This window comes from Nestor notabilis, unplaced genomic scaffold (assembly GCF_000696875.1).
Source record: "Nestor notabilis isolate BGI_N333 unplaced genomic scaffold, ASM69687v1 scaffold911, whole genome shotgun sequence".
Taxonomy (NCBI): Eukaryota; Metazoa; Chordata; class Aves; order Psittaciformes; family Psittacidae; genus Nestor; species Nestor notabilis.
In genome coordinates this window covers 33,236-59,117 of record NW_009914936.1, presented here as the reverse complement: position 1 = coordinate 59,117, position 25,882 = coordinate 33,236, and the positions used below count along the sequence as shown (strand labels likewise).

General features: G+C 38.5%; 1 protein-coding gene across 1 annotated transcript in view; it reads right to left on the bottom strand.

Annotated features, from left to right (window-relative positions):
• Positions 1-25,882, bottom strand: part of COL4A4 (collagen, type IV, alpha 4) — a 64,562-nt gene that overhangs the window by 9,915 nt on the left and 28,765 nt on the right. The window contains exons 16-36 of the mRNA XM_010023882.1: positions 22,244-22,313; positions 20,685-20,789; positions 19,917-20,081; positions 19,289-19,381; positions 18,796-18,959; positions 17,530-17,602; positions 16,137-16,243; positions 15,505-15,688; positions 14,673-14,741; positions 13,496-13,600; positions 13,015-13,233; positions 11,967-12,128; positions 11,141-11,311; positions 9,331-9,474; positions 8,562-8,669; positions 8,196-8,374; positions 7,007-7,070; positions 5,429-5,536; positions 5,006-5,095; positions 1,113-1,184; positions 212-340 (exon numbers count right to left, since the gene is read on the bottom strand). Of these exons, the coding sequence (XP_010022184.1) occupies positions 212-340; positions 1,113-1,184; positions 5,006-5,095; positions 5,429-5,536; positions 7,007-7,070; positions 8,196-8,374; positions 8,562-8,669; positions 9,331-9,474; positions 11,141-11,311; positions 11,967-12,128; positions 13,015-13,233; positions 13,496-13,600; positions 14,673-14,741; positions 15,505-15,688; positions 16,137-16,243; positions 17,530-17,602; positions 18,796-18,959; positions 19,289-19,381; positions 19,917-20,081; positions 20,685-20,789; positions 22,244-22,313 (2,581 nt within the window). The remainder of the gene's footprint in view (positions 1-211; positions 341-1,112; positions 1,185-5,005; positions 5,096-5,428; positions 5,537-7,006; positions 7,071-8,195; positions 8,375-8,561; positions 8,670-9,330; positions 9,475-11,140; positions 11,312-11,966; positions 12,129-13,014; positions 13,234-13,495; positions 13,601-14,672; positions 14,742-15,504; positions 15,689-16,136; positions 16,244-17,529; positions 17,603-18,795; positions 18,960-19,288; positions 19,382-19,916; positions 20,082-20,684; positions 20,790-22,243; positions 22,314-25,882) is intronic.

Here is a 25,882-nt window from a genome sequence, read left to right as displayed (position 1 = left end):
TCTTTCCTCTCCTGTAACATAATAAACAACAAATACTGGGGTCTCTGTATCTACTCAGGAAACATCAGCGTGTTATTACAACAGGAATGTTTTCAGGCAGGGAATCTCCTAGGTATTTATTAATGTTCATACTAACCAGGGGAAGAGCCTATAAGCCTATATAAGCTTCATTTCAACTTTGCAGAGCACCACTAAGAAAACCCTTTCTTACCTGGTAATCCTGGGAATCCTCTTTCTCCAGGAGGGCCTGGAATAGAAATACCAGGCCATCCAGGTTCACCTCTCTGTCCTTTTGGTCCAAGCTCTCCTGAGTATCCTGGGGGCCCTGTTTCACTTTGACCTTTGTAGGAAAACAATTATGTATATAAAGCTTACAGTGAGTACAAATACAGATGTGCAGAATGAAAACACTAGCTGCAGATGTTCTTTCTTGTAGGGGTTGCCTAGTGCTATTTTTCTGGGTCTCTCGTGGAAGTTGGATATAGTTTTGTTGAATCTGGCCTCACTTCTTCTCTTTCAAAGAAAGGAATCTCTTCACTTTAATGCTCTTTAGGAGTTATTTTTCATAGTGTCATTATTGTTTGTAACTTGAAATGTAAACTGATTGGATTTTCTATCAGTACAAATTTGTAATTTATAGCTAGATGGTGAACACTGTTTTTTAATGCTTCTTCAAAAGCACCTTCTGAAAGTTGCAAACAGATCAACATGAGTAAAATCCAGGCTCCTCCTAAGTCTGTGACACAAGTCTCATGGACTTCAATGGGGCTGAGATTTCATAAGTCTCCTTTTAGTTTGTTAGTTTTATCTTTTACATATAAAAAACCCTGATGACTTGGCTCTCACTGGAATCATCTGCACTGAACACTTTCATTTTATAAACAGCCTTGAAAGTTTCCAATGAGCTATATGAGTAATGGAAGTTTTAAAATTTTCCCCATAAATAACTGCAGGTGTGTCCTTAAGCATACTTCAGATTTTGACTGAAAGTTTAGTCTGAGCCTTAATATCTTCTGGGCATGGCAAGTATCAAAATAACGTGCATCATTCCCTGCACATTCGGTCATTTAAGAGAAGATTTTCTGTTCCACATCACTATTTCCCTTCTTTACCTGGAGCTCCTGCAGAACCTTTTTGGCCTTTTAGTCCATCCAAGCCATCCAGTCCGGGCAGTCCAGGAAGACCTGAGAGGTATTACAGGCATGACTGGGTGCCACAATAATCCTTTGAAGTCACAATTAAAGATGATGCCTTTTTTTTAATGACAGCACATTATTGATCAAGACAAGGTATTTGGTGAATTTAATTCTTATTGGTAACCAAAGATGAGATCATATTGCACCTGAGTGCAGTCTTTTTGGAAAGGAAAATGTGACAAAAATCTAGAATAGCAATCATAAGACAGTTTCAAACCAAAGCTATCAGAAAACATACCTTTTAATCGTTTAGGTATTTCCATACTGCAGGTAGCAGCGGGAAGCTCAGCATGGACTATTTTAGTCTATAGTGAACACTGTGTCTGTGGCTAGACTGCTACTGCTACCTGTGATTAACTAGTCCAAAATTAGCTGGTGACTGAGATGCAGACACTACCTAAACTAACTGTAAAGCTGGAACTCCTTCATAGCTTCTGTTTCAAATATAAGTGCCATTTAATCAAGCTGCTTTAGAAAGAAGATGAATTTTCACCTGGCTGCTCTTCCCTGCTTTATAAACTGCGCTTCTCTGAAAATTGCTAAAACACAAGTAAAACATAGATAGTATTTTTTGATCTATTTTCTAAAATGTTGAACTAATCTGAGATTGTTGGTTGCAGTGGAGGGTAAAAACATCTCCATGTCATTAGCACTTTATAGTTTCCTAAATTGTATGAATGAAGTATCAAGCATGATGATGTACAGTTATAAAATGCAGATGGCAGCCTATCACCTGGAGATAGGAACAGACTTGGCAAAACTGATGGATCATTTGGTAGCAGGTTTCAAAGAGGTTTCAGACAGAGGAATAGACTTGGGATGCTTCTTGTTCCACAGGAGGACAGATCAGAGTGCTACTGATCATCAACAAGTTGAACAATCCTGTTAGTGCTTATTCCTGTCTCTTCTCCACTTCTGTTGCTTATCTTTGCCAGATTTCATTCCACGCCAGTTCCTTTCCTTGCCATGTAGGATTCCCAGCCCAAATGCAGTGGGGTTCTTTTCCACAATTCTGAATTATCTTTTTGTCTGTTTCCTCTTCCCTGTCTAGCTACTTCCTGGCATAGATGATGTTGGTTCTCTGTTTCAGTTTCTGTGCTTGATCCCAGCATGGAAAGCTGCTGTATATGCAGAGCATGAATAATGGGAGAATTTATTGCTCCACTTAAGAACATATGAATGGCTATATTTCTTCAAAGTCTATAAGCTGGACAAATTTGTCAGGGACAAATTGCTGTAGGAACAGCAACACAAATGCCCTTCATCAGCTGCTTCACCTGCCAAATTTAAAGGTCCCTAGTTCAAAGACACGTCATCTGAGAAAGGGAAGTCTAGGGCTCTTTTATTTTTCCTAACAGACACGCCAAAAATAACCCCATGGCTTTGTTCTCAGAAACTGTTGTGTTCTTTTAGGTAAAATTTAACTAAGGAATGAAAAGAAAGTTGGGGGGTGGGGTGGGAGGGAAAATCCAGCCTGTAGCAAACACCAGTCTGGAAAAAAAAATTAAATCCAGAAGATTGTTTGAAAACTTGCAGGACATTGATAATATACTCTCTATGTAATCCCCTTTATAATATGGGATATATAAAGAATCACAGAATCCACTAGGTTGGAAAAGACCTTTAAGATCATCAAGTCCAACCATTACCCCAGGACTGCCAAAACCACTAGTAATACAACCTATAAGATCTTCTATGCCCTTAATTAGCTGTTCTTTAACTTTTCAAGACATTCTAAGTTTCAATCATGCTTTCTGTAGCCTGCTTGTGCTTTGGACATGTTCCTGTTCTCAAATTTATGTAAGAGTTGCATGCTAATTTGGGGAATTTAACAGTAGTATTTTAAAATGATTATGAACTCTAACTATTTTTGGCACCCAGGTCATCATCTAAAACTTTTTTGATCTTCAGTTCATTCAGGCAAGATTGATGGCTTGGTTTACTTGCTTTCTGACACATTTGCCAACAATCCATTATAGCATCAGCACTTGTAATTCTAGGTTTTTGGTTTGCTGTAGTCCCATATTTCTAGGTACAGCTGAATTGGCTGACCTATGTATGAACCACTGTTTCTGTATTTTACAGCCCAGTTCAGCTTCTATTCACACAAGTAATTCTGATTTTCTTAATATTACTTGCTTCATCAGGATTACTCACACAAGTAAGGCTTGCCAGACTAAGCCCTTAACCAGTAAAACTATATCTATAATAAAGAAAATGTGATTATACTTTGGTAGATGCTGTTTAACTAATTTTATCTCTTTTTTTAAATCTAGTTCTTCAAGGCACAAGACATTTAATGCAAGTGAGAAGCAGTGAGACTAACAAGGCCATGTACTTAGCTATGAACAGCCAATTAACCATTTCACTTCTAATTCTAGCAGCAATTTTTTATTGAAAATAGCATTAAGATCTATATTCTCCAGTTGAATTGGAATACAAATTCCATTCAGTTTTCATTACTGGGTGTCATTTCAAAGGTGTTAACCTTCTTTTCAACTAAGCTGACAGTATGGCAATATATAGGCTACTAAGGCTCAGCAGGCAACTTGGTCTCTAATGAATTGCCATTTGGAACCAAGCTTTTCCCTCTGCAGCACATGTATTAATTTGTTATGTTTCCTGTGCAGGACTTGAGATAACATCTGCACAATATAGAACAGAAGTACCTTACCATTATGACAAGAAGGAAAGAGTCCATCTGCTAAAAAGCACTTTTCAGCAGAAGAATGTAGGGGTTCTTTTTGACCCCTCTCAACTTAGACATCCCTTGTCACTGCAGATCTCTGCCTTTGTTACAGCAAATACTGTTTGCAACAAGGAAGAGTTCTCTTGGAGATTATGCACCAGCAAGGAATCTGTCATGACAGTTTAAATCAGCACCACTTAATTACTGCAAGCAATCATAAATTGCTTCCATTTTTCATTTAAATTTTCAGTAGCTTGATTTTTCCCTAGGCTGAATTTGAAAAAGTGAATCTATTGTCCTCCAACCATTTATCATAGCCCCAGGTGTTACTTTACTTTGATTTCTGTATATGGGTTGCTAGTATTATTCTTCCTGTCTAGGAACTTGTTATGAAGCACACTATTACAGAGAGAGGATACAAATTATGTAGCTGATTACCTTCTTTATGAAGTATTGATGTAACTTATAATCTTAATGTATCATTTTGAGTATAGTAAAAGTTAATAATGTTCTCAACTGTACAGATGAACTACTGTTCAATCTAATCATAACAATCACTGTCAGAAGAGTAAATCAGGATTTGGAGGAAATATTTCTATGTTAAATCCTCCAAAAAATCAAGTTTTGGAGACACTCTGGTTTTGGCTGGGATGGAGAAAACAAAAAAACCCCACAACAAAACAAACAACAACCAACCCAAGTTATTGTAATTTGTTAAAACAAATCTGTAACACAGGACCGTCCACCGCAGTCTGCTGGTAGAGTAACAGTGGCACTCCATGGTGAGAAGGCAGAACACAGCATAATTGAAGTGACATATCTGAATTACTGCAAACTCCTTTTCCTTTACTTAACTTCTGCTCTCTGTTACATCAGCTGAGCCAGAATCTGTTTCTACCTTCTTCCATACCTATTTTAGATTGTGGTCCAAGTTTCTGAGGTAGTGTTTATGTTACTTTTAAAAGGTGATGGGAACTGGCTTAATTCTTGTAGCTTAAAAGACCACAGAATCAAAATCAGGCTCACAGGCTTTTTCTATTTTCATTCCTAAAAGGGTATTTATGTCTGGTGCTCTTATATTACCAGTAGTACTGCACTGCATACTGTTTACCTTTTCTGCCTTGGAATCCAGGTAATCCTTGCAGTCCTGGAGATCCCAAAATTCCATGTTTCCCTTTTTCTCCAGGTTCTCCTGGCAATCCCTGAGGACCTGTAGCTCCTGAGAGTAAAGAAAAAATAAAATAAAATCTGTGAACAGGCAAATCTATTAAATTGTTGATTCTTATTTTTTGACGTACTATGCAGCACATTCTGTTATTCAGAAGTACCTGAAAGTGTGTGGGAATGTATGGAGAATTGACAGATATTACTCTCTGAGACTGAGCAGAATATTGCTGCTGTCTATAGGTACTGAAATAGCTTTCAATACACTTTTGTATGATACTGATTTCTCTAGCCTCCTCCACAGAGGTGCCTCCTCAGCTGCATTTTCCTGTTCTGTATCTCCCTTGAGCTGCTACTGTTTTTTAAACTTTGGCATTACCTGGAAGTCCAGGTATTCCTGGGTGTCCAGGTTCACCCTTGGATCCTGGTCTTCCCGGTTGCCCTTGGATACCTGGTGAACCCTTCTCTCCTGGGAATCCACAGAGACCTTAAAGAAAAAAAATAATCTAGCATTTATTTCTTTAAAATTGCCCATTGTTAATCTCATGATAAGTTTAAAAATATAAAAGTTCATAAGATTCTTGTCTAGAAAAAGAATTTTATTCAAATACTTCATCATTTATTCAAATACTTGCATCTGCTTATCAGCGATGAATTTTACTGATCTCTCTGGTGATATCTGAAAAAGCAGAAATGACTGGCAGGATATAGCTAAGCCAGGATTTATGCTGGTAAGTATTGGTATGTTCATCACTGCTGTACTAGACAACAGTAGACTATACCTCCCTTTTTCATGCTAGCCATATTGCACATTGTGATGCCTCTCCAATCCCTGGGTTTATAACTACAGAAAATATCCCTCAATAAGCACAGGAAACGGAGCTCCTCCCCTAACAAAACTTAGAGAAAATAAGTTCTTAAATCCAATTTTTTCTTCAGTCAGACAGAGGTACCTGGTAATCCTGGATCTCCGGGAGGCCCCTGTGGACCATGTGTGCCAAGCAGAGGAGTGGCGTCACCTCTCTTGCCTGTAGAGGTACAATGACTTTTATTTCATGCAAGTATCCTTTTCATCCACAAAATCAAAGCTGGACAATTTTGTAAGATCAGATAATTTACTCATAGACATTAACACCTGTAAAAGGGACTAAGAGAATAGAGAATGAAAAACACTTTGGCACATGTAAATTATCTGCCGTCTCAGCTTGTCTTGAAGTACTAACTCAGTTTCTGTTTAGTATGACTCAGGGCAGCATTAATGAAAATTTCCCATAATGAAAAAAAGAAAAACAAAAATTACAGGAACTTTCCCAATACTGACAGCATATACTGAAAAAGAAAGATACTGCATAAATTCCCCAGAACACTTTATTAAGCAGAGATCTCCTTACATAGGTTTGTGAGGATGTGCAAAATCAATACATTGTGAGTCTATTTACTCAATAAAGACCTTTCAGGGACTAGCTGGGGACTGAAAGACAGCACACCTCCTTCTTTCTGTCTGTGCTGAAATTCCTGTTTATCACACAATCAATAATTCTGATCAGTTCTGCTTTGCAATGTCCCTACAAATGTCTGACCTCTCCTACCTATTCATGCTGCCTCCAGCTTCATTGTCTGATTTTGTTGTGAACAGTTAAGAGGAAATACCAAGTTTGAGCGTTGCTAGAAATCTCCTGCCATAGCAATGCCCACCTTTACTGGCTATTTTCTGCTTTTGCTTTAAGGATGAATTTTCCAGTAATTTGTTTTCAATGCATTTCATACAAGTTCTCCTTATATTGAGTATCGTTCTTTATTTTTTTTTTGTCTCGGGTAAATCAGACTTGACCTTCATGTTTTAATTTTTTCCCTTCTGTCCTGTTTTCCCTTTCCTAGTGAGTACTCGCCATAATCTGTCAGAGCATATGCATCCTGACAATATTGCTCTTTTCCAAAGCATGTCTATATAAATTACCTTTGGATCCTTTTGGGCCAGTCAGTCCTGGATTGCCAGGGATTCCTGGTAAGCCAAGGTCACCCTGATTTTTTTTTAAATACAAAATAAAAACGTTTGATGTAAGTGTAGCAGGAATGATCTATAAGGCACATTTGGTTCTCTTACACAGGTAAACAGATCAGCAATTAATATGAATAGCAAAACTATACCTTAAGCGCAACAGAAAAGAATCATGCTGTCTTTTTTCATGTCTAACACTGACCATTAAGACTTCCAAGAAACTGTAGATTAGACTTGCTAATCATTTGGAATTTGTGCTTTTATAGTTTATGATAACTCTTGGCTTGAGTAGCTTAAATTCCCCACAGATGGCTTGAGTAATTTGATTTAAAAGGTACCATAAAAATGTATCAAATGCTGTATGTTACCCAAATTTACTATAAACATTAACCAGAAATATGTTGTGATGTAACAGTAAAAATTTTTTTCCTTTTGAATAATGACCTATAATCAGCAAAACACAGATTATCTCTTCGAAGAAAAATAAAAGCCAAGCCAAGCAATAGCCCTTTACCAGAAAAACAACAGTGCTTTATGTTTCATGTAATCTCTGCCTGTCCACCTAGCATAGAAGCCAGTAAAGAATTTTACTATTTTACTTTACATCCATGTGTGATATATGTGTGGTTTTGTATAATTAAGCAATACTGCTTGCCTGGATTCTATTTGGTGCAAATTGTCAGCATGGGCACAGAAGACTTGTTTTCTCTTGTCTGTTGGCTTGGCTGCTTCGCATAGCAAGATATGAAGAAGCAGCTATTCATACCTGTGCTGCTACTACATTATGATTGTGATCTCTTAATCTGTTTGTAGGAAAGTTGTTAAAGACTTGATTGTACATACATTTTTCCCTCCGACCCCCCGCCCCTGCAACTTGTGCAGTGAAGCCTGGACTTCCAAGTGGCAATATAACAAAATCACAGCATGTAGCTAGGAAAGAGGGGAGAGGCCCTTTGTTGACATTGACTAAAATGTATTCAGGTCATTGAATTATTGCATTAAGGAATTTACCTTTCCTATTATACTGACAGTCTCTTCTCAGGAGGAACATCTAATGGGTAAGCACAATAGAAGTACCCTTCATCATATTTCTTGGAGGCAGGATATAGCTGAAAAGTCCAGGACACTTCACTATTACTTTGTTTACCTGGTCACCTGGTTGTCCTTGAAAACCTATAATTCCTTTAAAGCCCTTTGGTCCTGGGAAACCCTGAGATCCTGGAAACCCCATCAGTCCAGTGTCACCATGGTCACCTGGCAGTCCTGGGACACCATTCTTCCCTGGAAATCCTGGGGTGCCTCTGAAACCGGTATTGCCTTTTTCACCTGAAGTTAATTGCAGAACAAGATAATGACCAATACAGTCAAGCCATTATTTGACACTTACTATTTGGCACATATGGTTATGTTTTCACACTGTGTGTATTGCCTTGGTAAATGTCCAAAGAAACTAGACTGTTGGTTTAAGTATCTTTAAACAATATAAGGTTGGCCTTTAATTTTATGAACTCACCTCTTTCGCCTCTAAATCCATCCTCACCAGGAAACCCCGGTTCCCCCTTTTGTCCTTTCTCAAGATGGATGTTAACACAGCCACTGTCTCCTGGAGGCCCTCTTTCACCTTTGAACCAAACACATGGAATGAAAGTAAATCCTCATGAGTGACATGTCCTGAAAATTAATTTTAGTGTCAACTTCCCTAACAGAGAGAGCCTTCAAATACTAATGCAGTTCTCAGTTGTTTCAGCAGGGTCACTACTAAGAGAATTTATTACACTTCTCTTGCTTTTTAGTTTATTCAGTAGTTACAAGGTGATGTTAAATCAGAATTATTCCCTGCTTGTCTGGAATATGAAAGTTGGCAATTGTATTGTCCATTCCACAGGGTACTGTCTGTGATTGCACCTTGGAGATGGTTATTCTCTTTCCCACATTAATATTTAGAGAGGTTAAAGAACACAGACAATATGATAGAAAACTTGAAAAAAAAATCTAAAGTTTCAGATGTGTGCAGGACAAATCTCAAGGTTCGTTTGAATAGGTGATTAACTCTTTAATTTAGTGGTAAATGCACCTACTGATCTCAGTGAAATTAATTTTTCTTTAGTTGTATTTCATTATGCATTTGTGATATTAACTGGATTTAATATTTAGTATCTCTGAAAATACAAGTGAATATACCTTTATAGCAAGAAGAAAAAGTAAATATATTCCTAACACAGTAGGAACAAAACTAAACATCGCAGTATCGTAACTATAGTGTGAAGTGGATTTTTACAAACCTTTTATTCCCATATCCCCACATTCTCCACTAGGCCCAGGTGGACCCATTTCTCCTTCTTCTCCTTTAACACCAGAGAGTCCTATTGGGCCTTGTGTTCCTGGGAGTCCTGGGAATCCTTGGGGTCCTTGAATCCCTTTGCTTCCTGGTAATATTAAATGCTTTATTTACATATTCAGTCTGATACGCTGTTGCTGTCATATTCTAAGGAAGAGTATAAAGTGAAGGGCTCCTTAAGAAATCAGAAAAGCTAGAGAACCAATAGTTGGAGCATGGATTTATTCTAAGATCAAACTTGTCTTGAAATCCAGACTGCCTTGAAGCAAACATCTTCTCCCTCCCTGTAAAATCCCCTTAAAGGTTTAGGCTACATTTACTACTAAAGCAGTTATTCCCAACATCTTAAATACAATGCATAGTCTAAGACACCACCAGATTTTGCATGTGGCTAGTGGAAATCAAGACTTCTAGGTCCAGATGACAGACAAAACCAGGATTTTGTTATAGTTACTCAGAAATTTTGCACACTAGCCAGTGATGATTTTGGCACCGAGCTCATATTTTTTTATAAGTATTACACATAATGTGAAGCTATTTCTCCACTTACTCATAGAATCATAGAGTCATTTAGGTTGGAAAAGACCTTTAAGATCATTGAGTCCAACCATTAACCTAGCACTGCCAACTCTACCACTGAACTAGTGCCACATCTGCACATATTTTAAATACCCCCAGGGATGGTGACTCCACTGCTTCCCTGAGCAGCCTGGTTCAACGCTTGACAACCCTTTCAGTGAATAGACTTTTCCTAATATCCAATCTAACCTCCTCTGGCACAACTTAAGGCTGTTTCCTCTTGTCCTGTCGCTTGTTGCTTGGGTGAAGAGGCCAACACCTACCTTGCTACAACCTCCTCTCAGGTAGTTGTAGAGAACAATATAAGGTCTCTCCTGAGCATCCTTTTCTCCAAACTAAGCAACCCCAGTTCCCTCAGCTGCTCCTCCTAAGATTTGTGCTCTAGACCCCTCACCAGCTTCATTGCCCTTCTTTGGACATGCTCCAGCAACTCAATATCTTTCTTGTAGTGAGGGGCTCAGAACTGAACACAGGATTTGAGCTGCGGCCTCACCAGTGCCCAGTACAGGGGGATGATCACTGCCCTGGTCCTGCTGGCCATACTATTGCTGATACAGGCCAGGATGTTGTTGGCTGCCTTGGCCACTTGGGCACGAGCTGGCTCATGTTCAGCCGGCTGTCAACCAACACCCTTAGGTCCTTTTTCACCTGGCAGCTTTCCAGCCACTCTTCCCCAAGCCTGTAATGTTGCATGGAGTTGTGTGACCCAAGTGCAGGACCCACCACTGAGCCTTCTTGAACCTCCTACAATTAGCCCTGTCCCGTCAATTCACTGTCCAACTCCCTCTGCAGAGCCTGCCTACCCTCAAGCAGGTCAACACTCCCACTCAACTTGGTGTCATCTGCAAACATAGGATGCGCTTGATTCCCTCATCCAGATCATTGATAAAGATATTAAACAGAACCAGGCCCTGGGGACCATCACTTGTGACTGGCTGTAAAACGACTAAAGCACCAGGATGCACCAAGATGCATGAAACTGTTTCCTTCGTTTTTATTGTAAGAGAAAGAACAAAGGATGCTATTGTTATTGCCTCTACCCTGCTGCAGGGTCTTATTCTCGAAGCTGGAAAGAGAGGAGGGTGCAAAGTACTTCCTAGCTTTAACAGCAGTAGAAATAGTTACCTCTACAAGAGAAGTTATAGATAAAGTGTTTTGCAGGATGTCTAACATACCTGTTTGTCCTGGAAAACCAGGTGGTCCTTTATTGCCTGGAAGTCCTGGAAGTCCTCGGGAACCTGGAGGACCTGGGGGACCTTGTGAGCCAGGAGAGCCCTTGAGACCTTTGATGCCAGGTGGCCCAGCTAGGCCCCTGTCTCCCCTCTGACCTTTAAAGCCTGGTAAGCCTAAGAAAAAGAGCTTTAATCAATGCATGTAAATGCAAGAAAAGGGTTCAGCAATTGTATCTAAAAAGTGGAAAGTGATAGATTTTGATATAAATTTGACTATCAACAAACACAGCAAAATAACTTGGAAACTTTACTGCTGGAGTCCTGGGTTTGTCTAGATTCTTAACCTGGAATGTTTGTTTGCTTGAATTTCTTTAATGAGAGACATGAGTAGAAGCTCCCTGTGAAAAATCCCTACTAATTTGTAAGTACTTTTGATATATATATCCCCTATCTCTCCCTAAAGAACACTTTCATTTAAGAATAAGGAAGACAAAAGTATCACAGTTATGACAAGGAGCTCAGTTAAGTTACTCAGGACAACAGAATAAGTGATAACTCTTCCATTTATTACTTAACAGTGAACACATTATGATTTGGCCAGTTAAGGAACAGTAAGGAAAGGGAAGTAAAGTTGGGAAATACCTGAGATGCACACTATACATTCCTTGAGTTTAAGCAAATGTGTCAAACATTAGTATACACCCCCACTAATGAGCAGCCCCCATGGAAATATTTGTCATGCCAGCCACAAAAATCATGTGATTAAATCTGCTAGAAAATGTATGCAAAGTTTAGAGCAGTGAGGCAACCTGGTGGATGTTGTTTGTACCTTGAGGTCCTGGCAGGCCCATGACACCTCTGAGTCCTGGTGGCCCTGGTAAGCCCGTGTCACATGGTGGACCAGGGAATCCTGGGCAACCTGGTGCTCCTATATCACCTTCTGGGCCTCTAAAACCTTTGGCACCTGGAAACCCTGGGGTACCAGGCTGTCCTGGAAACAAAAAACATTGTGAAATATTTTACTTCCATTACCATCCATCAGAATTCCTAATTGTTCTTTTTAAACTTGCATGTTCAGCCATTGTAATATCTTACTTATCCTCTACTTTTTCATAGCTTGTGAAAACTGCTGCTTTTCTGCAATTTAGAATTGTGGAGAGCTTTGTTCTTTAAGTTGAATACAAATTCAACTCTCATCTATAGGTAAGGATGACTTTATGGATCAGTGAGCAAGTTTCTGATGTGTAGGTGCATAACAGAAGGAGCTCACTAGCCTGCGTGAGCTATGTAGCCCTGGGGTCAGTTCTATAGGTGTTTCCTACACAGAAGAGGGTGTGCGTCTGCTTAGGGCTGGGGAAAAGGAAGACTGTAAAAGGAACCAACAGTATCTGCTATGAAGCAGGAAGTGGCACCCCGGAGACATCTGTAGCAAGACCAGTGTAGCGCACAAGATACTGAGGATTATATTGAATAACTCCAGGCAAAGAAATTAATCTTGCACTCCGTGAGTGTTCTTCCACCTTTTGATAGTCCTTTCAGATCTGAGTAAACAATCTGATGTAGGGATTGCCTGTGTGGTGTAGTAGGAGGCCCTAAGCACACAGGGCCACTAGGCAGCAAGTAACAGTAGTAAGAATAGGAAGCTGCAGCGTTACTCTTGGATGGACTGGGTAAAAGTATCTTCCCCCTCCTGCAGTGCAGATCTCCTTAGTGGCTGATCAACTTTAACTGTAAAAATGTAAATGAAAAACAGGGTGTACCAATCACAGTCACCGTTACGGATCCAGGTGAGAGATAGTTTTATCTGAGTCAGGACCAACTTTGCGCAATTTTCTCCTTTGAACACATGGAAATGTTTTATAAAAACTGGCTCATACCTTGAAGTCCAGAAATGCCTGGATCACCCCTTGCTCCTTGTGCACCAGGGGGTCCTGGCAGTCCCCTGTTGCCTGGGATTCCTGGAGGACCATATGTGGTATCACCTGCAACACCTTTCTGACCATCTATGCCACGTGGACCTGGAGGGCCATTTTTACCATCGACTGTAGATCCTCTTTCACCTTCATCACCAGGATCACCAGCTTTGCCTCGAAAGCCTGTTGATACAATTTTTAAATTCAAATAGGGCATAATTCAGAAGTTTTGTTTGTTGGTTCCTCTCTGGACACTGAACTTTAAGTTATCCTAGCACCTGCATTGTTGGAGGAAAGAAAGGGAAGATGGTAAAGATTTCTCTCCCATTAGCTTTCACTGAAAGGTGCTTCCTAATCTATTCTAGCATGGTAGCTACCTTACCCTGCACGTATGCATTACAGCTGGACCAGCAGGTCTCCTGGATTTAAAAAAAGCACAATTCACCTTCTGGCCCAGGGATTCCTGCTCCTGGCCTGCCTCGATGACCTTTTTGCCCATCAAAGCCATTTGGTCCAGGATGTCCAGGAAGTCCTTTTAAACCCTTTGGTCCTGGAAACAGAAAGAAAAATGTTAAAACTGGCAGAGCTCTAAAATGTGTGACCTAAGGAAACAGTATTGCATTTTATCCCATGCAAATTCATCTACTTTGAAGACAATTGGATTTCATCTACTTCTAAATATTTTGGGCAAGAACCACCACCAAAGTCACAACCCAACGCGTGATTGCTCTTTTTCTAAATGGACTTGTTCCCTAATCCATAAACAGCAGACTGCAAATCGCCAGGGTAAGTTAGAAAAAAACATATCTCCTATAACATTTTAATGTTACAGGACATCAACAATATTAACCTAGTGAATGACAGATGTCAGCTCAAATTCTTATATTCTCCCGTGCTATATTCTGCTTCTGGAATGGTGCAGATGAGCTCAATATGCTAATCCCTGTTCTTTCATGTCTCTATGAGTTTTGGCTACCACCCACAATACTGATGTCAGGGACCTGTGTAATACCATACTAAGCATCTTGAAAATCCAGTATCGGACTCCATTTATTCTGATCAGGATTTTCAGGGGTATTTCAAATGTTTTGGAGGTGATCACAAGCAACATTTTGCCAGTTCCTGGATGAGTTCTTTGAATTCAAATTAAGCTGAACAAGACAAAGTAACAGTAATAAGTATTCACATTTTAGGGCTCAATTGTAACTTGCCATAAGCAGTATGGTTTTAGAAATTACAGACTTGCAGCATATCTTTGCCGTGCACACCCTTTTTTCCCCTGGTATCCAGATGTATATACTCTAGGTCTTATCTGACTCAGCTATCTGTGTATTTTACAAACTGTCTCATGCATTTTAGTTGAGGCAGGACAGAGTTTCAACTGACTTCATTTAATCACTTCTATGGAGGCAGCCTGCACACCTTTTGATCATGCAAGCTGCAGTGGTCTGGCCCTTGAGTCTATTAGATGAGTATATTCCTGTGTATTTGTAGTTTTACATTTTGAGATATGTATCTGTTGAAAAACTAGAACAGTGTATCTTTTTAGGCTAACTTCTTTTTTAATTAGCAACTTAAACCTCTATTTTACTTAAACCCCAAAATTCTATCTGTAAACATACCTTGAATGCCTTTAAAACCTGGGGGACCTGGATTTCCAGGGTATGGTAATGTAATGCAGACAGTCTCACCTGAAGCAAGAGGGAGAAAGAAAGTGGTGTACTTGGTGTTAGAATAAATGGAGTCTGACCATTTACTGTAATAGTTCTGTAGAAGTAACCAACTAGATGTGCAAAGGCACAGAGAAGGGACTGTTTATGCACATTGTTATTTGCACATTACTTAAGGTTTGATGGAGGATCTTAAAATATATTTTTTACACTTATTTTGGATAGAATATTGGTAACGATTCAAATACTGTTGTATTTTGTAAAGATGAAGATTTTCTTTACTTGTCACAGAAATTTGTCTTCAGGATAATGTCTGTTGCAAGAAAGAAATATTTTCATCTCATTGCTATGTACGTTTCTGGTTCATATGTATTGCTATCTGTATAGATTTATTTTTTATTTTGGTGGGGATTAAACCAAACCAAACAGCCCAAGCCCCAAGTGTGAGCTGTATTTCCTGCTCCTTCAGCAAAAAAGCATTGTCTTGCAAATCCTTACACCCAGGAATACTCTTCATTCCAGAAAATATGTCCTCTGATAGTGTGTACTCTGAAAGTGGCACTTTGCAGGATTAAGGCCTCTAGCAATTCATTTTCTCACTAGTGTCTGTTGCTAAATGCTGACAACATTGTACCTTTCAGTGGCCATATTTCACACGACCACTGAGCTTGCCAAAATTGATTTTAACTATGAATAACACTGTATAGAATACGTATGAAACTGTAATGGATGTTACCAAGCATGTGTTTTGTTATTTTGTTCTTAATGTAAACATTCAAATTACCTTTCTGGCCCTTTGGACCAGGTGGCCCAATATTACCAGTATCACCAAAGTCTCCATGGCTTCCTCTGACTCCTGGAGGGCCAGGAAACCCCAATCCAGGCAATCCCATTTGCCCTTTTAACCCAGGAAGGCCTGGGACCCCAGGGAATCCTTTATCACCTGGTAGTGGTACTCCAGAATCACCCTTAAAGAAAGAAATTGTTGATAAGAAGATAACAAGACCTAATTTCCTTTCTCTCTTTGATTACCAAAAGCCATGTTAGACAATAACCTGGAGAAACTAGTCTTCCCCAATTAAATGACAATGTGGATGACATTAGTAGTTTTAAATATTCAGAGGCAACAGGAACAAAGGGTAGAGTATTTTGGGTTTTTAGTTCTTCCTGATCCCATAATACTGGCACAGAGTATGCAAAAATTACATTCAGGAATACCAAAATAAACAGTCATACTTCCAAGGAAATTTTCAACTGATGCAAACCATGATTTTTGGTCTAGGCTAATGTATAATGATAAAAGTAATTAATGTGCTGGGAATTTGGAATAAAATGGTACTTCTCATTAAGTAGCTAGCCCTTTCATAAAATATGTTAACTGAAATGAAAATAAAAATCTGAGCAAGGCAAACATACCTTAGCTCCTTTTTCTCCAGGCAATCCTAGTTCCCCATCTCTGCCATCATTGCCTCTTTGACCTGGAAGTCCTGGAACCCCAGTAGGACCTCTGTCACCCTTTGTTCCTTTAAATAATTTTAAAAAAAAAAAAAAGAAAAGAAAAAGTGGTATAATATAATAATTGCAGTAAGTTGGGGGGGAAGGTAATTCTGCTCAGGTAAATGGGTAACCATTCATCACATCTGCATGACAATTTCCAGTTCTTGAAATCACACTTCCTTAATGAGATGGTTTAGGGTTAGGAAGGCAGTATGTAGCTGGATACTTCATGGAACAACAGCTCTTTCTGTAAAGACTTGTTTGCAGACATCAAAAGATTGTGGCTTTGTTCATGCTATATACAAAGTGAAAATATTTTGTTACTGAAATCAGTCAGTTTTATATAGCAATGTCTATGATGCAAAATATTTGAATCAATATTCCCACATGGGTTGTTCGTTTTTTTTTTATTTACCCCTAGGTTTCTCTTGCACTGATATTTATGAAAATGTAATTTTTGCAAAAAGGGAAATAAAAATATTCTAACCCAAAGGCTCGTTTTGCTGTGTCAAAAAATGCTTTGCAAATAAACAGCAAATGTTTTGCCCTGCTCCAACATCTGTAAACAAATGTGGGCATCGAAAGCTAAGCTAACTTTTCATGAACAATAAGATGGACAATCTTTTGTCTTTAGAATGAGTTTGGCATTTCTAACTAAGCTTTGCCATCAGATTGTTGTAGTTTGTTGTTCTCTGTTTCTTTTGCAAATCATAACCATAACTGTGGAGAGGTTTTGATCTGTTTAATTCAAGAATTTCAGTTGTGCAACTGGTGGCCTATTGTTTCTCTTCAATGCCTGGTCAAGGGCAATTTTTAGAATTAGGAGCAGGAATCTGAATAGCCATTGAGACTTTGAGTTTTTCCCAAGGAGGATGCTGGTGGTTTAAGTTGAGGTAACAGTTAGGATACTGGCATATGACACTTCAGGAAGCGGCTGCTGTACAATAATATTTCTTTTGCTTTCACAGTACTTGTATTCTGCTAAGTCTTTGCTATACAGACCTCTGTAAGACTCTGATTATCAATCACATGACATGTAAAGTCATTCGTTAGCATTAATTACAAACTGTTAAGCCTGTTTTACGGCTCAACTGTAGAATAAAAAATACAAAACACTGTTGATCTTCTGTTTAGCAAGAAGAAAACGAACAAGATGTTACTAAGCAAGAAGTTTACATATGCATGATCTCTAGGCTTCAGTAACTTACTAAACTAATGACTTTATATTAGAGTAGGTAAATATGGTTTTCTCACACTATTGCCTAGGCATTGTATAGGAAACAGAAATGCCAATGAAAAAATGTGAGTTTACCTTTTATTCTAACTCTTCCTGGATCACCCTTCTCTCCTTTTTCACCATGTTGTCCAGCAGAACCAGGCGTCCCCTTACAATTGACAACATAAAATTGCCAGTTATCTCCAGCAAGGAATCAATGTGGGGATTGAGAGGAAAAATAGAGATCTATTTCATATGCATGCATTGTTTTTCCAGACCAAATACAGTAATTTGCCAAAAAGAAATGCTTATCTCTTTTGACATCTGTAAATAGGTGTGTGAATGTCCTCTGGCCTTTTCAGCCTGACTCTACCAAATGCACAACTATAAGAAATTGTGATGCTAGAATAATTGCGTCCACGGCCATATACAGCTGTGGTTTTAAATGCAAAAATACTAAGTTACAAATGGTTCATAAATTCTTCCCACTGCAGACCTCAACCCACAGTCCACCAAGGCTACACGAAAGCTAATCTTTGGAGCATGGTGACTGACAGATGAGGCTGTCCTCTCAGAATTAAACAGGTAAGTGTTGTTTTTGTGCTGAAAGAAAGCCTGCAGAGCTGCCAATAAAAAAATTCATGGAGGCATCTATGACTTGACAGGTTTAGAGGGGAAAAGAAGTTCTTTTCTAGGTGTTTATGCTGATTTGTGCTCTCAGTTCTCCAAGCAGAGTGCGGTTTACCTATCGTACTTGTAGATGCTCTGCCTTATAAAATAAATCAAGCACATCAAATAAATTAAGCTTTTCCATTAAGTTCTAAAAAAGGGAACTAATAAATGACTTGAAATGCTTGAAAAAAGGGTTCCTTTTTCTTCAGACCCTGCACACCCCCCAGTGGATATTAACATAAAATCCGTCTTGACCTGCTGGCATCATGCAAATTCTTTGCCTTAAGTTTTGCTGGAAATGCTTTCCTTTGAAATAACTGAAAAATCATCTTCACTGGAGCAATCTGTGCATCTTCTGTGTTTTTAAGAAAAACAATGGGTATTCAAAAGTAAAAGAAAAACAAGTCAAAACAAAACAAGATGGACATTCACCAGCTTTCCTAAGCCTCCTCACTACCCCACAAACAGAGCATGAGATTCTGTCCCTCAGTGTAAAACTGCTCACTGCTACAAGGGAAATTAGATAGATGCTAATAAAATGTATCCTTCAGCATGCCTGTGATAAACAAACATAGATAAAACTTTCAGATAGTTTTCCAGGGCAGTTCCTCCACCACTCCGATTAAATGCCTTCTGTGTAAGTGGTAACTTGATGTTATTTATTTACTGAAGCTTATGAAAACTACTCACAGGGAGCCCTGGTGACCCCATTGCACCAGATAAGCCTGGGTCACCCTTTTCTCCATCTCTTCCAGGGTATCCCATATGTCCTTTCCTTCCTTGAGTACCTGGAAGTCCTTGCACACCACGTGGACCAGGAGGACCAGCTCTGCATGAGCAGAGGCCTCGATTTCCTACATGGAAGTACCAAAATTACATTGAAACAGTTGCAAAATTAATGCACAAAAAAAAATAATAGTGACCTTTTATTTTGTGTGAGTAGTGCACAGATCATTTTCTCATTACGGCCTTCAAAGGAGTGAAGCATATCAGTCTTTTTTTACAGTGCTGAACAGCTGCTGCACTGACATGACTCCATTGACTTAGAAGCCCCAGTGCCAACAGGCCATTTAATTCTACATTTTGATGGGCTTTACCCATCAAGTTAACATAAACTTCTTGCAAATGCAGGTCTGATATACCTGGCAAAGGTCTCAAATTGTTGCTCTCCAGCCTTACTTACCCTTTTCTCCTTTTTCCCCTTTTCTTCCTGGAAGGCCCATCTGACCTTTTGTTCCAGGTTCTCCAGGGATTCCTCTCTCAGTACAGATTACACCTTTGAAAAAATAAATTGTAAAGCTAGTATAAATCAGGTTGACTGTTTCCACAGCTTAGGTCATGTGTTCTCCATTTCCGTCTCTTGTTATCCTCACATGAAAAGGTAGAGGATCTTATGAAATGCTTTACAAATCACTGCTCGTAGATCGTACTATAAGAGTTAATCTGGCTAGAGCTGTTTTTTCATTGCCACTACTTCATCCCTTTTCTTCTTTAGAACTTTGACTCCTGTTCCTTTACTAAAAAATGCAGATTTGGGTTTCCTCCCCAGTTTGCTGTGGTTTTAACTTCGGGTGATATATTTTTAGGGATTTTTTTATACATATGTTACTTTGTGGGTTTAAATCATGCACAAAACCTTGAAATCTCACTGATCAAAAACTAATAGGAAAATCATATTTTCTACATCACATGTTAAGTTTGATGTATCTGTCAAAATTTCACCTTTATGTTTTTTGTAGGACCAACAAAAGCAATTAATCTGTTAATATGCAGAATGATATTCTTCCCATATAAATTGCTGTTGAACCTACCAGGTGGTCCAGGTAAGCCTTGTCTTCCTGGCTGTCCTGGTAGGCCTGGTGGTCCAGGAAATCCAGATCTTCCTGGGATTGATTCACCTGTTCCAGGAGAACCAGGGTCACCTTGAAAACCTTGAGGTCCTGGTGCCCCACTTACTCCTGGCAGGCCAGGCAGACCTATAAAAAAATAATGGTATATGGCCCACACACTTCCATGTTAACTGTTACCTCAAGATATTAAGGAGGAAATTACAGGCTGTTCAGAACTGTCATGAAGAATAGATTCTATGTATTAAAAAAAAATAAAATAAATCTTTAGGTTTTTCAGGATTCCCAGGAAAAGAGCCTCCTGCTGTAGACCTTCAAATGCTTTTCTTTCTCTCCATTATCTCTTTTCCAGACATCCAAGTTATTGTAGTGCCTTATACAGAGCAAAGTCATTGTCATCACCTTCCCTTGTATCTTTTTGAGATGGAGAATAGAATTTCTAAGCACAGCACTCCAGATATAGGCATGCCATGCATTTACAGTTCATGGCAGCATCCTGTGTTATCTTCTGTTCCTTTTCTAGTAATTCCTAATGTTCTGTTTGGAACACTTTGTTTCTTTTTTGGCCACTAAATAATGAGCTAGAATTTTTCTTGAACTCTGTAGAGCTCAAATCTTTAATGTTGGTGATTTACATCACGTAATAATAAAGAACAGTTTCTTTTTAGCTGCTTTTAGTTGCTTTCTCTACTACAGGTATATAGTTCACATTTTATCCTCTACTTCTCCTACTTGTTCCATCATGTCCTGGTCTTCCCAGCAGGCCTGCAGGCCCAATTGGTCCAACTGACCCTATATCACCAGCAGGACCCGGAAATCCAGGATCTCCTTGTGGACCTGCACAGAATTATAAAAACATGAGAACTGAACATTTTATGCAAGTGACAGATAAAACCTAAATAAAACTGCAAACAAAATTATAACTTGGGAACTACACAGAAGTATGGTACAGTAACTTTTGTCTTTATGAAATATTTTAAAATGTGTAACAATTTAATTTTAAGGTGGGAGGATTTGGTTATTTTTCTACGGATTCCCTCCTATTTTGTGGGCATGGTTTTAACTATTCATCACTCTGCAGTAGTATCTTTGTGCTACGTATTTCAGAATGCTGAGAGAAGTATTTTCACAAAAGAAAGACGTACAGCATTTAAAGTAAATGCACATCTCATGTTCTGCAGTGCACACAGGGAGGTGATTTCAGGATCACCCCAGCTGAAATTATCCAAATTTTAAAAAGTGTATTTTCAAAATTGATATAAGGAATAAATTTAAAAATTGCAATTACATAGTGATAAAGAAAACCCTAATCAGATATAAAGAGCTTCCTTAACGTGGAAAAACAAAATACTGGTAGCAGTTCTGTTCTCAAACGACTGTGCTAAAGGCCTCCTCCTCTGAAGAATGCATCCACTCACACATAATGCAAATAATTAAATGTTACTTGAAATATTAAGCATGGGGTTTGTTTCATGGGCTGGAAACCCACAGGAACCGATGGAAGACAAATTTAATTAATTTTTGGATTAGGTCTTTATGTAATGGGGAGGTTCTGCTGAACTGAGGTGGAGTGGTAACTAATTTTTGTGTTCATGATCAGTATTTGCTTCACTAGAAATATAATTTATGGTAAGTTCTCTGTTAAAATGTTCTTACAGTACAGGTTCTCTGAGTGTGAGATGCAAAAAAAATAATCCCTTCTAGGCAGCAGGCTTGGCTGTTCCCCACTGCCTACTGCTATGAAATAGGAACTTCCAAACACCTTTTCACCAATTAGGTTGTAAAGGTGGGAAATAAGGGAGCTGGGACATAAAAACCCAACCTGAGATTTAGGTGGGAAGGTAGTAAGATTAACATGTGATTCAGTTGGGAGTACTAGTTCCAGGATTTTACCATTCCCTAAGGAACAGAAAGCTTAAATGTAGTCTAAAATCTGTATGTCGTGACAATTCAAAAATTAGAATTCTAAACTACAATAGAAAAGTCAGTTTTCTTGTTTGCCGTCCATTATCCAGCATAGGCTTATTTTTCGTAGCTTTTTCTTAAATATGATTAGATATTGTAACTGGCGATAGTCCTGCAGATCTAGCTGTGACTGTATGCATAAAGATCTTTCAGCAAACTAATCTGAAACTTGTATGTTTAACATAGATCCAGTAAGATCAGTGAGACACAGACACAGAACATGACAACTAAGAAGATAATGTTTTAGGATCACTTTCAAACACCTTAGCAAAATAGGTCCTAGCCATTTTATACAGCAGAAAGATTAGTTAAAACTAGCCTACAACCTTTTATAGGAAGCAGCGGAGTTTCAACAGCTCCAGGAGGACCTGGGGGGCCTTTTTCTCCTGGATCCCCCTGTAAGAATCCAACAATGAGTTTTACTGAGAGATACAAATACGTAGTGTGCTAACATGTAACTGAAAATTTCAGCAATGGTGAAGCATGTAAAGATGTGACATATATCACCTGGGAACTCAATTTTAACATTTTATAGCATTTAAAACCAGGCAAAAAGATTTTAAATAGTTATCTTTCAAGATACTGGCTAACCAGTAATATTGTACGTATCTGACTCTTCAGAACCTGACTGCTGTATTTCATTTTATCCATTTATTGTAAAGACAAATCTGTTACAGTAAATCAGTACCCAAATAATTGAGATGTTTTGATTTAACAACCAAGTTGTAATTATTTGCCTTAAAATTCTATACCAGGATTTGGAAATTATTTCTATGATGACAGATAAGCATTAAGAAAAGAGGCTTTACAGTCTCACAGATATTATCGATGGTAAGAGACACTTAAAGCTCTTACAAGAAGTTTAATACATCTACATCAGGAAACATAAAAGTACATACTAATGGCAGGGTAAATCATTTTTGCTTGGAGGATTTCTAAATTAGCTTTGGATTTTGATATTTACACTTGTGAGTGAAGCGGACTTTATGGAATTCTTTTATGTGGCAATTTATATTAGACTTTTTGCTTTGTAGATTAGGAATCAACCCTGCTCTCTGCAGCAAATGGGAATTGAGAAAACAAGAATGTGAATGTGGGAACTGCGTAGTGAGGGTGCATTCCTGGGACTGGTGTTCAGGGCCTTGTAGGACACAGAGAAGGAGAATTCGGGCTGCAAAACTTACAAGTTTTACTGATATGAATCATTAAATACTGTATTTGTTCTGTAGGTTTCTATAGCTTTATGCAATGTCAATGGCGAAGAACATTTTGCACTGCCTATGAAGACCATTCATTATTTCAATGAGACTCATTCCATCAGTAGCAGACACAAATGGTCTCAGGGTGATTTCAACAGGACTCTTATCCTCCCTTGTATTTTGTCTGAAGAAAGCATTTTGTGTTTTTTTAATATTTATCACAGAATGGTTGAGGTTAGAAGGCACCTCTGGAGGTCATCTTGTCCAACTCCTCCTGCTCAAGCAGGACCACCTAGTGTTGGTTGCCCAGGACCATGTCCAGACAGCTTTAGAATATATACAAGGTTAGAGACCACTGCTGATCACCTCCCTTGGCCTGCTGGCTATACTTCTGCTAAGGCAGCCCAGGATATCATTAGCTGCCTTTGGAGCAAGGACATGTCAGTGGCTCATGTTCAAGATCCACTCAGTGTTGCCAATGTCCTCCAGACTTGGGGATCAAAAGGTATGCCACCAATTCTTTGAAGTCCGTTCTTCATTTTAAGCAGCAATCAACATTTTTTAAAGATGAGTCTACTTTGTACGCAACTGGTTTTGCTCTGAGTCTTTCTCTGTTAAATATAAATGCATCTTAGATTCTCTTTGAACACGTTTATTTCAGAAAATCTATGTGAGGACGGGCTATCCTCAAGAGGGTTTTTAATTATATTCTTGTTGCTCCAGTTAATGTGATTTTTAGTGATCATAAGCAACACCTGGTGAGGCCAGATGAACAGTTGATGCAGTCTAGGTAGATCTGCACTTTTCAGGAATAATCAGATTTATCTCATTGTTTCCAAAGCAAAACTACAGCATCTGTGCAATCAGATTTGATGTATCTATACGACTTAACCTGATTCTTTTAAAGTCATGTCTATACTTGATTAATTTTCTTTTGCTCCATGCATTAGCAATTGTAATTTCATCTTTCTGAATCATTACTGCAGGTATTCAAACTTTTCCCTTGTATTACATATCTATTAATTATTTTTTTGCTTACTGTTTTTAGTGTTAATAGATGGCTACTCAGCCTGTGGACTAATCAACAGAGACTGAAGAACACATTGTTCTATCTATACAATGTCTCACTTAAGTTTGCTACAGATGCCCCCAACTAAAACAATATGCACATCAGGGTGAGTACTTTTTAACAACGAAACACAAGGTTTGATTGTACTTTTGTGGAAGTAATGGACTGTACTTATTCTTCTGTTTAAACAAGACATGCAGTATTTCTAATTAGTATCTGAATGATCCCACATTATTGTGAAACTGATAGTGGGCAAATGGGAGAAAAATGAACATCCATGGGCAACTGTCCCCCCCGCCAAAGTTCTGACTTCGAAACAAGTACACTTGTGACTAAACCAAATGTTTTTATTGTGCTTTTACTTACTTACTCCATGTGCTTGTCACTTCTCATTTGTAAACCTGCTTCTTTAAAACTTCTTTATTGCTTTTTATTTGTTTGCTTTCAGTTGTGTCTTTAGCAATATACAACTTATGGGAAGTTTGCACTAGCCACAGGTTACTTCCTTTTGTCATCACAGATTATGAAGAGTGTGTTTAAATTTTAACCTTCAATTTATAACAGAGGTTGCTCGAATTTCAAATGTCATTTCTTTGATTTCACAGGTATAACTAATTGTGCTTTAAGTAAAGTTACTATTTTATATGCAGCTTTCCATAAAGATTATTTCAGAGGGAAACAAACACTTCTTGACTTTTGTCTTTCAGAATATTTAGAGCCAAGTTCATTGGTGTCACAATTTCTGCAATGGCGGTTTTGTCCTCTGTAGGGTGGTAATAACTTTCATGATGAGCTTTTTCAACTTTGCTGTCTCTATTGATGATCCTGCCACCCACCTTCCTTCTTGCAGCATTTCACTTCTTTTGCTTGTGCACTGCTGACCTCTTGGACCCTATCCCAGTGATTCCCTAGACCTTCCCCCTGGCTAGACTCACTGCTCCTTTGCTCCTACTAGACTAGGATCCAAAATTTTTACAGTCTGAATGTGCTTTAGCATTGTAGATCCTATAGTAAATATAATAGTTCCTGTCAATCAAGTTTTAGTTCTTAGTCAGAATTACAGTATGATCATTGGTTCTGCAACTGGCAGAAGAGGATTCCATAAACTTATATGCTGAAATATCACTAGACTGGCACCTGGGTCTTCTGAAATTGTATTAAGCATCTCTTCTGCACTTTTCAGATAAATATTCTCTTCTTTTACTGCTTAGATCCCCAGTTATGACACCTACACTTTTAATCTCTCATGAAAGCATCATGAATTGTAAAATAAAAAACAGCTAGTGTCATCTAAGTGAACAAAAATAGGAAATGTTCAAACAAAGTAGGTGTTGAAGGAGTCCAATTTTCATTCTAGTAAGCATCTTGGAAAAGCTATTTATGTGAAAACGTTGAACACATGCAAATAGATTTTGATAAGCCATGCAAACAAACACATCTGAATCAAATTTTGCCACCTCATTAGGTGTCAAGTGTCATACTAGCTGATATACCAAAGTGTATAGGATGGTACTGTTATCTAAATAGCAGGTTCCTTTACCTACCATATGACTGTGGGGAATGCAGCTCAACCATGAATAACTTGCAGAATGCTACAATTCATGGATTAGATAGCTATACTGGTACAGTTAAAGGTAACTATTGGCAATTGGGATTAACCAATTCCTATGGTACACAAAATGGAATTCCCACTCTCA